At 42.1% G+C, this 19,203-nt stretch overlaps 1 protein-coding gene across 1 annotated transcript; it reads right to left on the bottom strand.

Moving 5' to 3' along the window:
• Positions 1-6,104: 6,104 nt before the first annotated feature.
• Positions 6,105-14,351, bottom strand: LOC308149032 (pre-B-cell leukemia transcription factor 1-like). Its single transcript, XM_080520663.1, has 8 exons — positions 14,296-14,351; positions 12,683-12,756; positions 9,395-9,633; positions 9,140-9,330; positions 7,826-7,961; positions 7,582-7,738; positions 6,369-6,431; positions 6,105-6,288 (listed from the first exon to the last, which is right to left on the bottom strand). Exons 1-7 carry the CDS (start codon positions 14,334-14,336, stop codon positions 6,397-6,399), a joined length of 873 nt encoding a protein of 290 aa, XP_080376789.1. The 5' UTR covers positions 14,337-14,351; the 3' UTR covers positions 6,105-6,288; positions 6,369-6,396.
• Positions 14,352-19,203: the final 4,852 nt, after the last annotated feature.

Below are 19,203 nucleotides of genomic sequence, written 5' to 3' on the forward strand. Positions count from 1 at the left end.
AAATACACATTTTCATGTGAGAGCCTCTTAGCAATCTCAGAACACACCAGCATATCAAAATTAAGCTTGTTGCTCCAACACGAAAATATACACTAAAAACTAATTGTACTTTCTGCATTTTTAAACTTTGTTGTATTTGTCATATTTCTAGATTTGGAGCAGGCTTGCTTTTTGCTTTATCTCATACATCCAATCCATCCACCGTCGGGTTGCAGGCGGGAGGAACCGATTGCAGCTCACGAGACTTGAATTATAGGTCAGAGCACCATTGAACACATTCACAGTCAAACCGAGAAAAACATTCATACTCGGATAGTTTCACTGTGAACCAAGACTTCTCCACTAATATAGACGAGTGGGTTTTTTGTTTGTTTATCATCTTCAAAAACGAAAGTTGTCATCAACCAAGGACCAATCAATTAGATTTTGCGGCGTTTACGGCAAACTGTTTCCAAATACATCCCCCAAAACGCCAAAAAGAATGTCCCATACAAAGCAGGTGGTTGAGGCTCCTCATGGAGGAGATCAAAGGAGATCAGCATCTGTTGCCATGGGACATGAGACACTCCCTGCTCAGTGTTTCACACAGAGATGTAGCTTCCTGACAGGCTCGTTAGCATCGACATGAGCTAACGGCTATCGTGCTCGCGATGCTAACTCAGTTACACAAACAAATGTGCTGCTGGCGAAGGCCTGCACTCTACCGAGTGTAGTTCTAGTTTATTAATGAATTTATTTATTTATTTATTTATTAATTAATGTATTTATTTATTTTACCAACTTTTTGTAAACTACTCACCCGAATTGCATGACATTTTCAGGGATGATTTGTCATCATCAAAAGTTTAATCAATACATTTTGAGACATTAAAGCTAACCATTTTTGAATAAAGTCCAAAAGCCCCGTTCATCTACTTTCATCTCATCAAACTAAATTTCCTTTGAAATGTTCTGGTAGGCCTCATACATCTCGCAGAGCCTGCTGCCTCTCCATAACCTGGTAGCTGAGCCGTTTCCATGGAGACGAGTCACATTCAGGCATCAAATGTGGCATTGGCGAAGGTCTGCGCTCTACCGAGTGGCGTTCTAGTTTAAATCTGCAACGCAGTCTCCTGTTTCTGGGAATTCTTTTGACTTTTCTGACATCTGAGTCTTTTCTCTGTGGGCCTTTGAGTTACTTCTTCATTGTTCCTGACTGTACAAATGAAATTCTGATGCACGTAGCATTGTTTTACTCCATGCATAGTAAACAACACTTAAATGAGACATGGCACACAACAACATGTATTATTAGTTTTAATTGTACTGTTACTAATTGCACAGACCCTTTCAAGCAAAACAATTGTGTAAAACATTCTGGTCACGCTTTTCGACAGGCTTATATTATAATAGTTAATTGGTCTCTCCTGTGTTCATCAATTTTGTTTATTCCTATGCTCTACTTTTAAGTTTGAGATTATAGCAGGGACATTCAAAGAAGAACAGTCGTATCCAGATACTTTCTACTGGAAGAAAAAACTCCTGCACGCACGATGTTGCATGTCTGTCAACATCATGTTCCAGTAGAAACGCTCCACAAGCCAACATGACACAGCAATGATAAAAACAAGGGCTGCAATCTTCTGTAAAAGTAGAAAATTACCAGTTATGCTCAAATCTTAAACATTATCAATGTTTTTTCAATGTCATCTTCATACATCCAAATGTCTGGATATATTAAATACAATTTTCTCCAGTCTCTCAGTATCAAGACCTTTTGAGTATTGAAGGCTAAAATCCAGCTTTGCTTTGTTGTGAGCATCAAATTTTCATCAATGACACAGTGACACTGTTGGTTTAAGCTGTAAGAGCAAAGAAGAGAGAAGTACAAGATTAAAAAAAGGATCATTTATTCTGACAGACTTTAAATCATTAAAACAAAACAATAACTCACCTCTTAAGGTGACTCTGGCCAGTGCTTCACTGGAGCCAACGTGGTTGGTGGCCACGCACTTGTACGTGCCACCATCACTGGGTTTAACGTGGGCTATGAGCAGCCTCCCGTCCTTCGTGGTCTCCGAGCCTGCTGGCAGGTTGGGCCTACCCACCCGGCTCCACGTGAACTGGATGGGATGAGAGCCGTGAGCCAGGCACTGCAAAAGCAGAGGGTCTCCGGCCTGGAGCCTCACCTGCTCAGGCAGACAGGTGGCGTACGGAGGAGCTGTGCCGCCACAAAGTCAGAATAAGTGGTGATAAAGGAAGCAAATGAAATGTATCTGCAGAGTTCACTCACAGTCCACCTCCATCTGAGCATACGCCTCACTGTATCCGTGGATGTTTGTGGCATTACAAATGTATTGTCCTGAGTCTTGGCGCCCCACGCTGGTCAGAGTCAGAACTCCACCGGACACAGTGTGTTTCCAAGGCAGAGGGGCTCTGAGCTTGGACCAGGTGATGACAGGAGAGGGTGAACCTGGATTCAAGAGCAGAAATAGATGACAGGGTGAGGACTGGGTTGGCAAACCAGAGCGGCATCAAACATGCATCTCACCGCTGGCCTGACACTCCATCACCACCGTGTTTCCCTCGATCACCGTCATTTCTGTCGCGCTCACTGAGGCCACTGGCGCCCCCAACCCCCCCTCAACAATGACTCCCACTTTGACCTCCGTCACCCCCTCCGTGTTCTCTGCCTGGCAGATATAAACTCCCGAGTCCTCTGGACGGATGGCCGGCCACTGAGGGGGAAAAAAAAACATCAATATGACGGAGTGAGGGAGCGAGTGAGGTGAAGGTTCAATTCAACTGTATTCAGAAAACACAGTCATCTCTCAGTGCTTTTAGCGTAGAGAGACCCAACAAACCCACAACATGCCCGCTCTGCACAGAGAGAAATCAAACTTCACATTTCACCTGGATGCTATTGACGTCGTCTGTCTCCGTGGTAACCAGCTGCAGGGTGGATCCCTGCCGTTTCCAGGACAGTTTGGGTCGAGGCCTGCCAGAGGCCTGGCACCCCACGGACACGGACTCACCCATCCGGACCCGCAGGGGCCCGGCGGGGGTCAGCTGGACTTTAGGAGCATCTGAGGGAAAGAAGACGGACGACAGACATGTTGAAACACTGAAACACTCTTGTTTTTTATTTTTTATTTTTCCTTCAGGTGCTGGGAACATCGTGAGAACACTAACGTCAATTTCACGTTGACTGACACGGAAGCCAACTGTTTCTGTTTTCAGAGCAGCCTGGTTATTTATTTGGCATCATCTCTGGACACTTGGCAAACTTCTCACTCTTTTTTAACTTGGTTTTTTTTTGTTTGTTTTTTTGACTGCAACAACTCGAGGGATATTTCTGGGTCTGTTATGTTTGTAGCCTGTTGCTAACTGTGTTTTTTTCTTTTTCTGCTGTTTGGTGCAGAAGCTGCTGGAAAAAGTTGCCTATTGGGACTGAAAATGATCCAGAGCATTGACAGTAAGAGAAAGAGAAGTTGTGAGTCGGATGGCTCAACAGTGAGTTGAAGCGCACACGTTTTTTTTTGTGGGTTTTTGTTGTTGTTGTTGTTGTTGTGCTGCTCTAAAATGAAACAGTGAAAATGTGATAAAACACTTCGGGGCTCACAACTGAATGTGCAGTTCAATAGCTACAGACGTGTGACTACTTCAGACCAAATCAAAGAGAGGCCTGCTATTTCATGTATTGGTTTTCTCTGCACACACTGCTTTGGCAGAACACCGAGTCTGACTCACATTTGACATTGAGCACAGCGGCAGCTGCCCCTCGGCCAGCGCGGTTGGAAGCAACACAGCGGTATTGCCCCTGGTTTCCAGGTCGGGCACTGGCGATGGTCAGTACGGCGCCGTCTGGGCCGACTTTTCCATTTTCTGCAGGGAAACAAGAGATTTCAGTGCAACTTCACAGATGGGGTTATTGTTTTGTCAGTGTTTACAGGTTTTTTTTATCCCTGACCTGGTAATTCCTGGTTATTGGCTCTTTTCCATTCCACCTGGACCGGCTGTGCCCCGCTGCTCACCTGGCAGCGGAAGCTGGCCGACTCTCCTTGGCGCACAGTGACAGTTTTAGGCTCCACTGAGACGACGGGAGCCTGAGCAGCCACTGCACAGACAGACAGAGCGCCTCAACCACACATGCATGCACAAAACAACTTTGTCAACCTTTAGACAGGCCTTCAAAGACAAACACAACCTCAGAGCAAACAACCAAAGCAAATACACATTCTGAACTGGGGTGCAGCTTATTTAAATGAAATGAGCTGCAAAGAGACCAAATCATTACATTACATGAAATCACATCTTTGCTTTCATATGCACAGAGTTTAAAGATTGAGATGCCTTCAACAAAGCAACAGAGGAGAAACTCTGTGTTGTTATTCTTGCTATTGTTATTTTGCTCGGAAGAGGAAAAATGTGTGAAAGAACATTCCTGTCGTAAACTTGAATTGCCTGTAGTTCTCATTCAGACAATTTCTTCCATAAAATCCAGAGTCCAACAAAAACACATAAAACACCTCTAAATAACCAGAAATAACAATAATATTACTTAGATGAATTTGAATGTATTTTTTGTGTGTGTGTTGATGGCAATTTACCTTGAAATTGCCCTTTTTAGTCACAGCCATGTCTCAGTTAACCAACATTTACAGCTATTGTCTTTCATTAAGCCAGTTAAATGTTGTAACTGCTCCTAGAATTGAAACAGATTAATTACCTGAACACAATAGAGAACACAGGATCAGAGCTGCGGGAGTTAAATCCATGACGAACACACTACCTCTGCTGAACTCAACCTCTCTGTCTGCGTCTGTCTGTGATCGTGGTCAACCTTTAACCTTTCCTTAACCACTTCCCCTCGTCAAATGCTGGAGTGGTTGATAGCTTACGAGTTTCGACGTGCGCAGCTTTGATCATATTATTGCAACGTTTCAAAATACTCTGATCGGTAAAGTTAAACCATCAAGTGGTAAATAAGCCATGTCAGTGATACTACAGGCACAATATGATTACAATGAGTAACAGGAAAATAAAACCTGTCTACAGTAACATGAGTACAGACATAATGCAATTTTGTCTTGGTTTTATTTAGCTTTCCAAGAAAATGACCCACAACAGTCAAGTGCTGATGTGCCTGTATTGATCAGTGAGTCTGCAGCATTAGATTAAATGAAGCTGCAAACAAAGCTTTCTGTTCTGTGTTGGTTGATGAAGACAGTCAGAGAGGCAGAGAACCTGGAGAACAGTCACCACATCAGGAATGTGGAAGAAATATTTTTATTAAAACAAAGAAAATCTAAACCAAAGGAAATGACAACTCTTTCAACTGGTAGGAATGTATCGTCGTGCTCTCAGATAAAACGATATGAGGTGCAGTGGTCAGCACTTGCAACTCAGTGGGAAGATTCTGGGTTCGATGGACAAGATCAACGTTGAGCAGTTTGCAGGTAAAACCAGACGAGACAGGTCAGGGTGTTTGGAGCAGAAAGACTGGATGTAGTGAACACAAGACATTATAAACAGTTGTCAGAGAAGAGGAATACCGCTGAGATTCGTACAGGTATGAAAAATGTGTGCAGTGGCAGAACTGACCACCAGATGGCGCACGTGAGTAAAAACACATTACCGTCGACGTACTTTGTTTTACAAGTGAAATGGAATCATTGTGTATAAAAACTGAAGATCGTCACTTGCTTCAGACTGTCTTTGGTTTACTTTATTTTGTTGAACTTAATTCACTGTTACAAACAAAACTGAATGAGCATAATGATTTATTAAAGAAAACAATTGCTTTTCTTTTGAAAACCAAACCACAGGATACAACGTTTTATCAAGTTTTTTTCAAGTGCATTTATTCCATTTTGGCTATGTGATGTTTTGCTCGCACTGTGTCATTTTCTAAACAACTAAAAACAAACAGAGACAATACAATCAGTATCTAAGATTTTGTTTAAAAACAGGGTACCATGCATCTTTTTTCTTCTCTCCATCTTTTATTGTATTGAAAATAAAATAATGAATCAATATATTGGATCAAGAGCACATGCAAGCTCTAGTCTTTAAAAGTGAAGCAATACTTTTTCTTATTATTGCTTCTGTTTTGGTGATGTACTCATTTAAAACAATGAAGATATTAGAAAGAAATATGTATCGTGTGTCAGGAGGTTAAAGGAACTTTGAGAAACGATCAGAAAGAAAAGAAATATAATGCATTTGTTTATGGGAGGTTTTTCTGAAGAGCCAGAGGAAGAAACGAGAGACGAAGTTGATCCACTTCATTGGTCGGTTGCCGTCCATCTGATAAGGAAAGGACAGGAGGACATTGTGGAGTTGTGAAGTCAATCAATTCATTAGAATCTGCTAGCAGCAAAACTCACCTGAAGACAGGAGACTGTGTCATAACGTCTAATCAGGTGTGTAAGAGATGGCTGGGTATCCTTCTGGGCACACACAAACACACACACACACACACACACACACACACACACACACACACACACACACACACACACACACACACACACACGTTAAAATAATCTTGCTTTAACTGGCGTGCTGGTGATCTACACCGGACTGCAACAATGACGGGTTCACTCTCTTAATGTGATATTTAGTTAGAAAGAAATAAAACTACACACAAAAGTTCAGGACACTTTAGTAGTTCTGAGTGTAGTAGATCTGATGCCTTTGGATTATTTCCCTTTTAAATATAAAGAACATGTTTTTGTAGGATGAGCAGCTGAGCTGAGCAGCTGAGTTACCAAACAGCTTTTATTTCATCTTGCTTAGTGTGGTTTGATCAATTGGGGAATTTAAATCAAAAGAAATATACAGATATATTGGCCTTTATATATGATCGCTACCTCTTCTCCTGATGTCCAAGCAGACATGATCGTCACCACTCTAACCCAAATACAAGCTGTTTGGCATGAGCAGAGAAAATCTGTCTCGTTTCTCAAATGGCAAAACTCACAACCTGAGCTCTGTAAGCTCATCCCACAAAGGCATGGTCCTCACAAGCACAGCCACATTTCAAAGCAAAAAAAACGTGTATAAAATGCATTGAACAAAGGAATCCTTTACCAAACACATATTTTCATACCTTTTGTGCATATTTTAGTTAAGGTCTATAGCTGATGATACACAAATTGTGACCATCAGGATTAGAAGTGCTCTCTGACGGAATCGTTTTTGCTTCACAGGAAAACAGCAGACTGCAGTTCAGGGAAAATATCTGTTAAAGTGGGCTCGTTCGGGGGTTGTGCTTTTGTGCAATCCAAAGAAAACAGGCCATGGATAAGCACAAAGAACCTGCTGCTGGAGTGCAGAGCAAACACTGGAAATTCAATATCCATCTCGTGTTTGCTTTGTTTAGTCAGTGAAAACATCTTAGCAGCTTCCAAACTATGTCTGCCTGAACCTGAGTCAGTCTGATCTGTTGGCTTTGGCTCATTTGAAGTCGACTGGGAGAAAGACTGGAGGCCGGCTTTAGCACAATCCCTGGACTGCGGTGGTTTCACTTTGATCTCATCCCATCTGCTTTGACTGAATCACACTTTTTCCCCCCCAACACATTAGGTGAGTGTGTACCTGAGTTTGGTGTCACCGGGGAGTCGGACTGGCTCGAGAGTGAAGACACACTCGCAGCATCCACTGCAGTTTTCATGGTGTAGCTGTTGGCCTCCTCCTGAAACTTTGTGATATTCTTTTTGTACCGGATTCTCTTGTTGCCAAACCAGTTGGCCACCTTAAAGAAATGCGAAGGAAAGAAGGAAGGATGTGAGTTTATGAGAGATGTAACTTTGAGTCCAGCATGGCTTCCTCACATCCTGACCTGGGCAACAGTGATGGAGCACCTCTTGGCCAGCTCCTCCTTAACCTCCTCAGTAGGGTAGGGGTTCGCCAGATGGGAGTAAAAATATTCATTTAGGATCTCCACTGCCTGTTTGCTGAAGTTCCTTCTTTTCCGTCTGGTGGAAGAACATCATTCAACGATTACCAATCTTTATCAAACACACTGAAGGACTGATTATTTCAATATTGAAAAGGAGGCAAGGCATGAATAGAATAGAATAGAATAGAATAGAATAGAATAGAATAGAATAGAGACACCAGTAAATATTGGACTAATAGAGTGCCAAATGCTTTGTGTGTGTGCATCTCCAGAAGACAGTTCTTCTGAGATTAGTTTGTGCATAATCCAATATGTTTGGTGTGAACATACCAAGGGGGAGAGGTGTGTGTGTGAGTGTGCGTGCGTGCGTGCGTGCGTGCGTGCGTGCGTGTGTGTAATTTCTCTGTCTTAATCTCCACCCCAGAAATGTTGCTTTAAATGAGATCTGTGCGCAACTTCAGCGGGGCAGGTTTGCCCTCATCATGGACTGACAGGCTTATCCGTGTCCCCATAGATACAGTATACAACCTTTATATACCTCAACTCTGGTTGGGCTCAGTGATTTCAGACACAAGATTCAGGAAAAGATCTTGATGAACAGAGGTGAGCCTGTGAGTCTTGACTGGGGCGAACAAAACAACGTCACTGATAAATCTCTGTTATGGCAAAAGGGCAGCAACAACCCAGCTCACTGAGGGCCACCACTGGAAGACGTGGAGGGAGAAGGATTTCCACGTGATCGTCAGTTTACATGTATTAAACACAGAACAAACTTGGACTGTGCACACAGATGTACAAATCTGTGTAAGCACAAATCCCAGTTTCACAAGCAGACCTCATGACAAACATGCGTCTGGCTTGCAGATACAATTCAAGGTCCAACACTGAGCACTGCATACACAGGCACAAGTGATTCTAAAACCATATTAGTCCAGTGGGTGATTGAGACTGAGACAAACACAAGAGACTGAGAGTTTGGAGCAGGGGTGTCAAACTCAGATCCTGGAGGGCCGAAGCTCTGCAGGTTTTCCACGTCTCCCTCCACTGAATGTCCTGATGGTTCATCACCACATTCAGCACAAAGCCAGATAACCAGCTGCTCATTGCAATCAGCTGTATAGAAGCAGGGAGGCGTGGAAAATGTGCAGGGCTGCGGCCCTCGAGGACCGGAGTTCCACACGTGTGGTTTGGAGGAATCGTTTGGGAGGATTTCCAAATTTTCCTGCTTGACAGCTGGACAAATGAAAACCCAACCTGGCATCCAGGAATCTGGACCGGAGGATCATGACGGCCTCACACGTGCTCTGCTTCAGCTGCATCTCAATGGCACTGAACTTGCGGTGGATGATCGCCACCATTTGGTGGATTTCGTTGGGCGTGATGGGCCGCGTCCGGGACTGCTCCCTCAGCAGGTTGGTCACATGGCTGGTGAATTCGCTGCAGGTCTGCGTGAGACAAGGAGCTGAGGACTTCAGCTGGAGGAGTGAAACCCTGCAACGTCTCACTCACCTGCTCGCATTTGTCCAGCTCCACGTGGTAAATCTGTCGTATCTGAGCGAGCTTTTCCCGGTAGTCTGCGTGTTCTAAGCTGCCGTCGTCAGGCGTCCCTTCAGCCGCCGCCAGCGCTGCCGCGGCGGAGGCTCCGCCTTTATCTGGACCAGCAACCCCTTCTGCTAGTAGCATGTTGTCCAGTCGCATCGTGTGGGGGTCCGGGGGGTCGTCCTGTTGGACTCCCTGAATATTGAGAGCTGAGGAGTGGAAGAGAAGCTGTCACTGAAGCATCAAATCCAGAAAGTATCTCAGTTTAAGACGCCATGTTAAAAAGGTTTCCACTTCTGGATCTCACAGCTGAATGACATTCTCCATTTACTACATCAGCATACCTTGTTTACCAACGGCTTTGTGAATGACAGCATTCATATATTTGGATATACTTGGTGGAGTTATTGACTTTTAGGTTCAGTATTACATGTTTCTGATATGGAGTTTTAGTCCGAGCCACGAAGAAAATAAACTGCAGGTTTAAGACGAGCCGAGGAAACAGGAAACACAATAAACAACACATCCTGCTTGACGCGAACCAGCAGGAAGTTTTGGTTCTAATGTACAGAAGCAGGAATATAGGATCCATACGTTTAAGACACTATCTACCCAAACACACTGACATCCAAACCTTTATGAACTCTTGAGTGTCTCAATGAGTCACTTTTAAATGGATTAACAGTAATAATTAGCTGCTTCTTTGAATTTTTCATGTTTGTGTTTGCTCAATTAATTCTGAATGAAATGCTGCATCAATGCCGCGATGCACCATTTCTGACAGCGACATCATTGAACTGAGTTTTACATTTTAATCTTTCATTTTGCCTTTCTCAGTTACAGTGCAGAGGAATTCTAAAGGCCGCGCAGGACATTTTTGATCAAGTTGATTATTTTGAGTTGAAGTGGAGCAGCAAGGAGCACCAGTTCACACCACAAGACTAAATACACACGATTTCCAAGTTTTCTCTTACTTTACATTTTTCAGCAACAACGTGTGACTGTAATCTTCAACTTCTGTGACAAGAGAAAGGCATTAAAGGTATTTAATTTTGAATTATAGCTCTCACAAATAGGCAGGTAGTATACGTTTTCATTCTTCATCAACAATTTTGTTCATTGAATCCTTGTTATTCAAGCTAATAAATATGCATGAAATGTATTTTTCCAAACATCACTGGCAGCTCATTGGCCTTCCTGCAGGTTCGTCAGCTGTAAAATAAATCCTCAATAATAATCTCATGGCCTTGGACTATATTTAAAACACAAAGTATATTTGGACAAGACCAACTTGTCCACATTTCAGTCAAAATTAAAACAAATCATATATTTCTGTCAGTGTAAACTAAAACCAGTTTTGAATTTTAAACCTCATATAAGCAGTTTGTAACACAATTTATTCCGTGACGCAAACGCAATTATCAGAAAATACCAACTATAATGTAAATATCAATATTTGAACATGAGAATTAATCCAGGAAGTGTTTCAACTATTCCATCACACACCTCCAAAGAATAAAAACGAATTAATAATTCATTACTTTCAGTAAGATCTCCTCTAGACATGCACGATAAAGTCAATATTTTAGACACGGGACCGAAGAATTGTTTGTGGCGGAGGTGGTGAAGTGGCCTCAAGTACAACTAAATCTGTTATTCTCTCCATAAAACCCCAAGAAGAAAGAGAAAACACAGTGACAACACAAACCACTGACAAGAGGGAGGATCACCTTCAGGATGAAAAAATGAAGGCGCTGCTATTAGAGGAAGTGAAGCTTTCACATCAAACACAGCTTTAATTAACAGGCCCTCTTAAAGAGCAACTAAAGACTCAGGATAGAAATGAAAGCTCATTTGAGAGGTCATTCATTTGCACAGGTATGCAAATTAGGTGTCAATTAGCTTCAAGTGAACGTCTCCCATTTATAACCCACAACAAGGGAGATGACAGCCTGCTGAACACACACACACACACACACACACACACACACACACACACACACACACAAACACCTAATCAGACTTACTATTGATTTCTCAAATCATGTTTAAAGCCATGCAATTAGTTTGTGTGAAAATATGTGGGGTTTTTTTAGCTTCAATATGTTGTTGGTCGACGCTGCACTGTATTTCACAGACTTACTAAAATCACTCACAACTAATTCACACAACAGACAAACTTCCATACATCCTTTTCTACATGCAACAATGAACTGGAGCCTATGTTTTGAGGTTAATTAACAAAAAAAACTAAAAAGAAGGATAAGTAATTTGCAATGTGCTTACTACCATATGGAATACTTGGCTATTTTATAAGAATATAAGAATTTCAACACATTTCCACTGAAAACTACAACAATAATCAAATGAAACATCCCACCAAAGGCTTTTAGATCTCAGTGATGGAAAAATAAAATGTTCTAATCCACATTCAGATGTAGCTTTTTACATTGAAGAGGTTCAGAATAAACACTCAGTTTCTTCAGAGCAAATAAGAGTTTTAACACAATATTATTAAATAACAAGATTCAAAGCTGCTGACGAATAAACCACATGAAATCCTATTTAAAAATTTGGAAAACTTAACAGTATCTTTGTGTGAGGCCCACGTAATCGATAACAGTCACAAATGCATCAATCCGAACATTGCGTCATCTGAGCTGCCGGCACAGACTCCTGACGTTAAATTAATCACCCCGATCAGTTGATCCCGTTGCTCCCATGAATTTCTCAGCCAATAGCGTCTGGAGTTATGACGCTCCTCCGGCAGTAGTGCCTCTAGTCTTTTCACCATCTGACCATTTGGATGGGAGCATCATCAAAAATCATCAAGGCAGCCAGCAGAAGATGAGTTTTAGAGACCAAAAAAAATCCCATCAAAAACAGTGAAGGCCAGAGAGAGAGCGAGCGACACACTGAGCACAAGAGCAGGAGAGGGAGAAAGAGAGACAGTGCATTAATAACAAATCACATCTGCTTAGTGGAGGCTGGGAAAGTGTACAATCATCATCATGTGTCTCCAATCTCTCTCTCGGTCTCGGTCGCAGATGTGTCACTGTGCGGCTCTGAGTCTGTGACATTACCAGGAAAAAGGCTCCAGCTTTGACACGCTGCCTAACAATGCGTGTAAACGGTGGCTTTAACGTTCAAAGTCAAGACGCATTGAGAAAGTAGACAACGCTTAACTCTACCAGCATGCAATGGTTTTCTCAACTGGCTGCTGTGAGTAATCGAACTACAGACGTTCAAACATCTTACCTGATTTCTCCTTGATCTCACACAGGACGCCGAAGAGGGCCGACTTCATTCTGTGGCAATTCAAAGCATGTTTCCTTTCATGCGAAAATAAAAGAAAGACAGAGAGACAGAAAGTCAATCATAAAGAACTTGTTGACACTGTAGAGTCTATAGTAAGTTCTGATCCCAATAGACAATAGTTCCCTGGAATACAGATGAGACGGCTCGGTGCTTCACTACAACATAATGAAAGTTTCACTCTGTTTCAGCAGGTCGTTTGGGAGACGTACAACTTTTAACAGTTGGAAAATGTACTTTATAGGAGTCATATTCTACAGCGTTTCACCTCCTCCTCTCGATCTGGTTGGTCCAGAAACCTGCTATTCAAAGTTTCCAGCTCCTCCTTGATTTTCAATCCATTTGAATATTGGATCATAGGAGCTGCATTCAGAATCTGCTGTGTCTGTGTGAGCTGGACTGGCTCCGCCCACACATGTCCATCTTGGGAAGAGGAGGAAGTACTTCCTCTCGTGGCGCCATGTGCCAGAGCGGAGCTGCCTAATTGTGGGAGGAGTCAATGGTAGGAGCCTACTTTGATTGTGATTGGCTAAACCCCCGATGACACTATATAGGGTTTGATTTCTGATTGGCTGGTTGGAGCAACACACTTTGTAAAACCTGAAACAAGCCAGGGAGAGAGAGGACACACTTTCTCCACTTCTGGGGCGTTGCTCCGGGTGTGTGGATGACTATTAGTGTTGCAAAACCGCTACAAAAGTCAATTTCACTTCATATGAGCCCTATAAGTCAAACCTGATCACCGTTTCTAATATTTGGGTTTAAAATATCCCCATTAAGAAATAACTTCATGAAGCCTTTAGCTCAGAGTAAAAACATGCAGCGTCACTAAGAACTGTAACGTAGCATGTGTTCTTGTATGTTTTCAAACTGTTTGCGACCATAATGAGCCGATTCACCTGGGAAAGTCATATTTAATCTCAATAGTACAATTCTGTTTATATGAAGATTAACAAATGAGTTGGTGCCCTACCCATCTGTACCAAAACAACCATAGAGCACTTTAATGACCTACCACTGAAGGCATACCCACAACTGGGGCTTCACCTAAAAGCGACAAGTCAAAGTCATTTAGAGCTGACATGGTGGGACACAAACAACAGAGGCATAATTAACAAGTGATGAGACAAGGAAGGTCATTTCAGCCACATCTAACTGTAAACGTTGGGTATTTAAAGTATCACAAAGCAATTTCAGGCTGAACAATATGAAATGTTGACTTTTATTCCCATTTGATTTGTCCTTATAGTCCTTATCTTTCACTGCACCTCATCATGACTAATCCCTCCAACACAAAACAATTATTGAATTGAAATGAAGCTATGGGCTCTCTGGTTAGATTAGAGAGCAACAACATTATGTTCATGTAAAGAACAATAAGATGAAATGGCTCGCACAACATTTGTTCTGTTGCTGCATTTTAAAAGTTCCTTCAATTTTGTGTGTTTATACTTTTGCTTTGTTGCCAACCAGTAGGATGTTGAAATAAGTTGGGACCATGACCCAGGGCCCACAGGTCAACATCCAGTGACAGGAGGAGCATGAGAGCAGGTTACCTGGCCTGAGCCTGGTCCAGACTCCCGCCTGTGAGGCTCATGATCTGCTGGAGGACATCACCAATGTCCTGCTGTGGCTGGCCGTGGCTGTGCTTTAGGTTCCGGAGGTCATCGGGATCGCCTACATCATCCCCAGTTATTCCCATGTGAACGTTCACCAGGTGGGTCTGGTCCTCCATACCTGTTCCCAGTGAAGGAGGGGGTGCGGCTGGGAGGAAGAGGCTCCTCCAACTTACAGGACTTACAGAGTGAGCAGGCTGATTGTTCTGGGCTGACTAACAAAAGGGGAAAAAAGTGCAGCAGCCCAACAATGAAATGAACTAAATTCCACAAACTGCAAACCTTCTTTGGCAATAAAAGTCCCACAGAAGATAAAACAGGAATCTACAACCAGTGTGTGTTATACACTCCTCTAACAGTAAAACTACAAGAAATAAAGATGAGATGTGTTCACGACACAAATAACTGAGGCTGAACCTGGTCGGTGCGAGAGAAATGATCGTTTAATGAAAGTAAAACTGTGGACTGGTGAAGCCTGGGATTATTTCATAACCGTGTTTATTCTGTTCTGTCGCTCTCTGAGCCTTCATCCCCGAAAAGTCACCGGAAACACGGAGCGCAGTGGCCGATCCCCCGGAGCTGAATCCACCCGGAACCTCCCGCGGCCGGTTTCTGTCCTTTATTGTTGCTTATTCCAGTTTCGCGTCGCCACACGGTGTTCTTCCTGCAGGTCGCTCCTCCCAGACGCACCGCGGACAAGCTGCGCAGTCAAGCGCGCGCAGCTCGCGGCCTGAGTGAGGCGCATCCGCCTCGTGCGCCGCGCGTGATCAACAAACCCTCTGCAAACCTTCACATCAGTCTATCTTTTAATTGTCAAAACTCACATATACGTAATTATACCACAACACAATGTAATGCAATTAAAATGTAAACCCTTGAAAGCAGCGTGTTAAACATCCACCGAGATAAGTGGACAGATTTCATTAAAATTATGTGGAGTTTGTGGGTATTTTTCATGAGTAATTGTTTGTGTTTGTGAAAGTTCCATCACATATACTCTACATCCCAACAAAGAAAAACATTAAGGTTTTAAGTTTAATGGTTATTATGGTCAAATGTTACTGGTTCTTCTGTATGTAGCCCCTGAACAAACAACTGTTGTTTAATGCCTATGCGTTATATTTAGAATAGAATAGAATAGAATAGACATACTATATACTTCTTGTTTTGTCAGGAGTTCATACAACAAAATGCCATATTGTAATTTTTACATCCTTCTCTATCTAAAAGTGTACTTTAAGGTCAAATCTAATAGGTCCTTCTCTTCATTCAATTCGTCTCTTTTTAGTTAGTCTTAGAAATAAGGACTTCATTTCATTTTATATTGGCTAAATCTTTCTAGAAGTTTGAATTATGTACTTGTTTTTTTTCTTTTAGCACAAATATGATCTGAACTTTATTGTCAATGTCAAAAACAAAAGAATTGTAAGTTCGTGCCAGATTATAAATGTAAAATGCATAAATGCATATGCACACATGTGTACAGTATCAATATATAAAAGGAGGTAGAAGGTTTGAAAAAGAGCAATAAAATGCTAATTTGCAAAGTCAGTTATTGATTCAACAGTCAGTTATAGTGACATTACTAGGAGCATTTCATTCATTCATTTCAGGAATCTATTCATTCATGGTCCATTAACAAGACAATACACAATCAAATAAAAATTGAGATACACACTGAATTTGCAGACGAAATGTATAATGAATTCAATTGTGCAGTTACATTTATTTACATCTTTGGGCTTTTCTTTGCTTTAACGTGTCACTCTTATTTTGAAAGTATTACAATTCCGGTTTCATGCTATGTCTTCTGCAGCTTCACACGCGCGCGCGCACACACACACAGAGCTCTGCATCGCCATGTTGGGGGGCTCAAGAGGCAACACGTGAAGAGGAATCATGTTGGTCTTCCTCATGATGATGATGACGATGATGGTAGAAATTACGACGACAGCATTATCAGCTCCAGTTTTACACACCTCTGATCACCATCCTACTTTCACTGCAGGTCAGACAACAGCTGGAAATAAATAAACATAAACAACAGTTAAATGAATGTGGTTTTAAGAGACATAACAACATAAGAACACAAACCTTCACTTGTTACATGGAATTGTATTTTCCAAATGTAAACATCACATATCGGCCTGTGTAAAAGGTTATAACGTCAAGCGGTGATTTGTTGGCGTGGAGGCGACACTAATCCCTCCTGGCCTGCATAACGCAGAATTATCTTTACTGCATGATAACGTTTATCTCCCACGTCAAAACAAATCAATGCAATCTATTGAGCCAGAGCTGTTGGGGAAACACCAAGTAGCAACTTGTGATTTGGTTCCAGATTGACTGTATTTTTACTTTTAATTATCAGCATCATATATCTTGGATGGTTGTTGCATCACACAAACTGTCATCATTTCATCACATGTCTGTTTGTGTTTATTTCACTACTGATGTTGTCGTCAACCTTCTTCACATCCCCTTCAGTGCGTCTTGTCTTCTTCTTCTGTTGATATGTTCCTGTTCAGGATGACGACAGAGGCTCTTCTTCTTTCTCCTGTATCCTACAATTTCCATAAAAAACCTGACTGGCCTTCATCTTCTCTTCCGTCCTGGAACCTTCGTCCTCAGCATTCCTTCCCATACGTCTCTCCTCACACTATAAACAAACATTATCTCTCTTCTGCTCCCAATCAAGACGTCAGCATCCTCTCTTTTGGTTTCTGTGTCTTTCTGGGTGGTGTCTTGTTTTCTAATGACGGACTCTGGAGAATCTGACCTGTTGGAAAGATGAATGAATCTCCAGCACACACACACGCACACACACACACGTACACACACACACACACACACACACACTCTGCCTTGGTTCAGACTCAGCAGATTATGCTGCCTCTTTCTCCTTAATTGGCCAACGAGCTGATAAAACTAAAGACTCAGAATAAAAGAACATATTTTCCTCTTCACCCAGATGGAAGAGTCCACCTGCTCCGGATCCCCCCGCTGTACCACCGCCCATGGTCCGCTCTGCATGTTGCCATGCCAACAGGGACTTGAGCCCCTCTGGATGCTGCAAGTGGGGGTCTTTTCTCATTTCCAGGCATGCACACACATCCTCACAGTAAATTAAGAGGAATATCTGTGTATTCTATGTTGCCTTGCTTTGTTGATCAGCCTTGATGTCGATGTCGTGCTCTCTGTGCATGTTTCTCTCTCTCTCTCTCTCTCTCTCTCTCTCTCTCTCTCTCTCTCTCTCTCTCTCTCTCTGTGTGTGTGTTTTTGGGGGCTTTTTTCAGGATTATTCACATTCCTTGTGCTCACTCATGACTAAAACATGAAAAAAAAGTCCACGATACTTCAGGCAGGAATAAATTGTCTTGAATTAAACATAACCTCTCTGGATTTGCCCAGACTGCTGCTGCTGCTGTTTTTCACAGTATTTTGTGAAAATGCCAGGTCACTGGGTGTCAAACACATTCAAACGGCACTTTAAAAGACTGGAAACTAGTTTACGATGTTTATTCTTTTCCAAGCTGTCTCCAGCCATTTTATGGACATAGATTCCTATTTAACATAAATATACATTTTTTTTGACTGCCCATGCCAAATCCAAGGTCACTTGAAGGAGTCAGGAATACCTTTAACAGTTAACTCTTGGTGTGTGTGTGTGTGTGTGTGTGTGTGTGTGTGTGTGTGTGTGTGTGTGTGTGTGTGTGTGTGTGTGTGTGTGTGTGTGTGTGTGTGTGTGTGTGTGTGTGTGTGTGTGTGTGTGTGTGTGTGTGTGTGTGTGTGTGTGTGTGTGTGTGTAACAGACAGGTGACCTGCTCATGATGTGTCATGCCATTCATTTATTATTAGATTAGATAGGACCCACCAACATAGTTGGTTTTAAATGAGTCTTTCCTCACGGTTTTCCCTTTTAAAGCCTGAATCTGCAGCTGCAGCTCCTCCAGAGTCCTCACCAGCACAAAACACCTGAGTTTGTTCCTCTGCACTGGCTGCCTGTGTGTCAAAGATCCTCTTCAAATGTTTACTCTTGGTCTGTTCAGCTTGGAATGAGCTAAATGCATCTCAGATTTACTAGTGGAGTATGAAACATGTAGACCGTTGACATTTTCACTTTCCAGTGTCTGAAGCAAACAAGGTAATGCAGCTTTTCGTCCCCATGTCCTCACCTGTGGAACACTGTGAACCTCTAACACTATTATTTCCACAGTCTTTCCATTAAATATTAGATTTTACTTATGTCATGGCCTTTATCTTAATACAATTTTTACTTTATTTATTCTCATTTTATGCCTTTCTTAATAGGTTTGTTTTAATGTATTTCATGATCTCAATCGCTTAAGATTAGGATTTTTAATTACATTGTTTTCTTGCATAGTATGTCCTTTATTTCTTTGCAATACACTACAAATTGTTTAGTGTCTGAATGGCGCTAGTGATGTAAATTTGTTACAATTAATGTCTTCTTTATTTTTCTTCTCACTTTTCTTCATCGTACCCACCCCTGCCACCATTGTCTATTTGCTCACCTTCTTCTTTATGTAAATGAAAATCGATTCAGCTTGTCTTTGTCTATCCTACATAGCATCATGGGTATTTTACAGCTAGGGTAAACAATAAAGCCGTTTTTTTCTTGAATATAATTCTTTTTTTTTAACAAGAAGCGGCTGAGAAAGTTGAAATAGTTACCGATAAATTAGTAATATAAAGAACTATGCGCATTTCAAATGAAGTTAATATTGATTGGGTTTTTTTTATTCCTCTGCTGCCCTCTGGCGTTCAAACTGCAGTTTGCCTTAACGCGAACGTCATGCCGCAGTGCCTGATGGGACTTGTAGTCAC

This window comes from Blennius ocellaris (genome assembly GCF_963422515.1).
Source record: "Blennius ocellaris genome assembly, chromosome: 3".
In the NCBI taxonomy this organism is placed as follows: Eukaryota; Metazoa; Chordata; class Actinopteri; order Blenniiformes; family Blenniidae; genus Blennius; species Blennius ocellaris.

Coding starts and splice junctions, on each gene's coding strand:
- LOC308149032 (XM_080520663.1), bottom strand. CDS start 14,336: ATGAGCCTCACAGGCGGGAGTCTGGACCAGGCTCAGGCCAG. Junction 9,634..12,682: donor TGAGATCAAGGAGAAATCAG/GTAAGATGTTTG, acceptor TCCACTCCTCAG/CTCTCAATATTCAGGGAGTC. Junction 7,739..7,825: donor GCTCCATCACTGTTGCCCAG/GTCAGGATGTGA, acceptor CATTTCTTTAAG/GTGGCCAACTGGTTTGGCAA.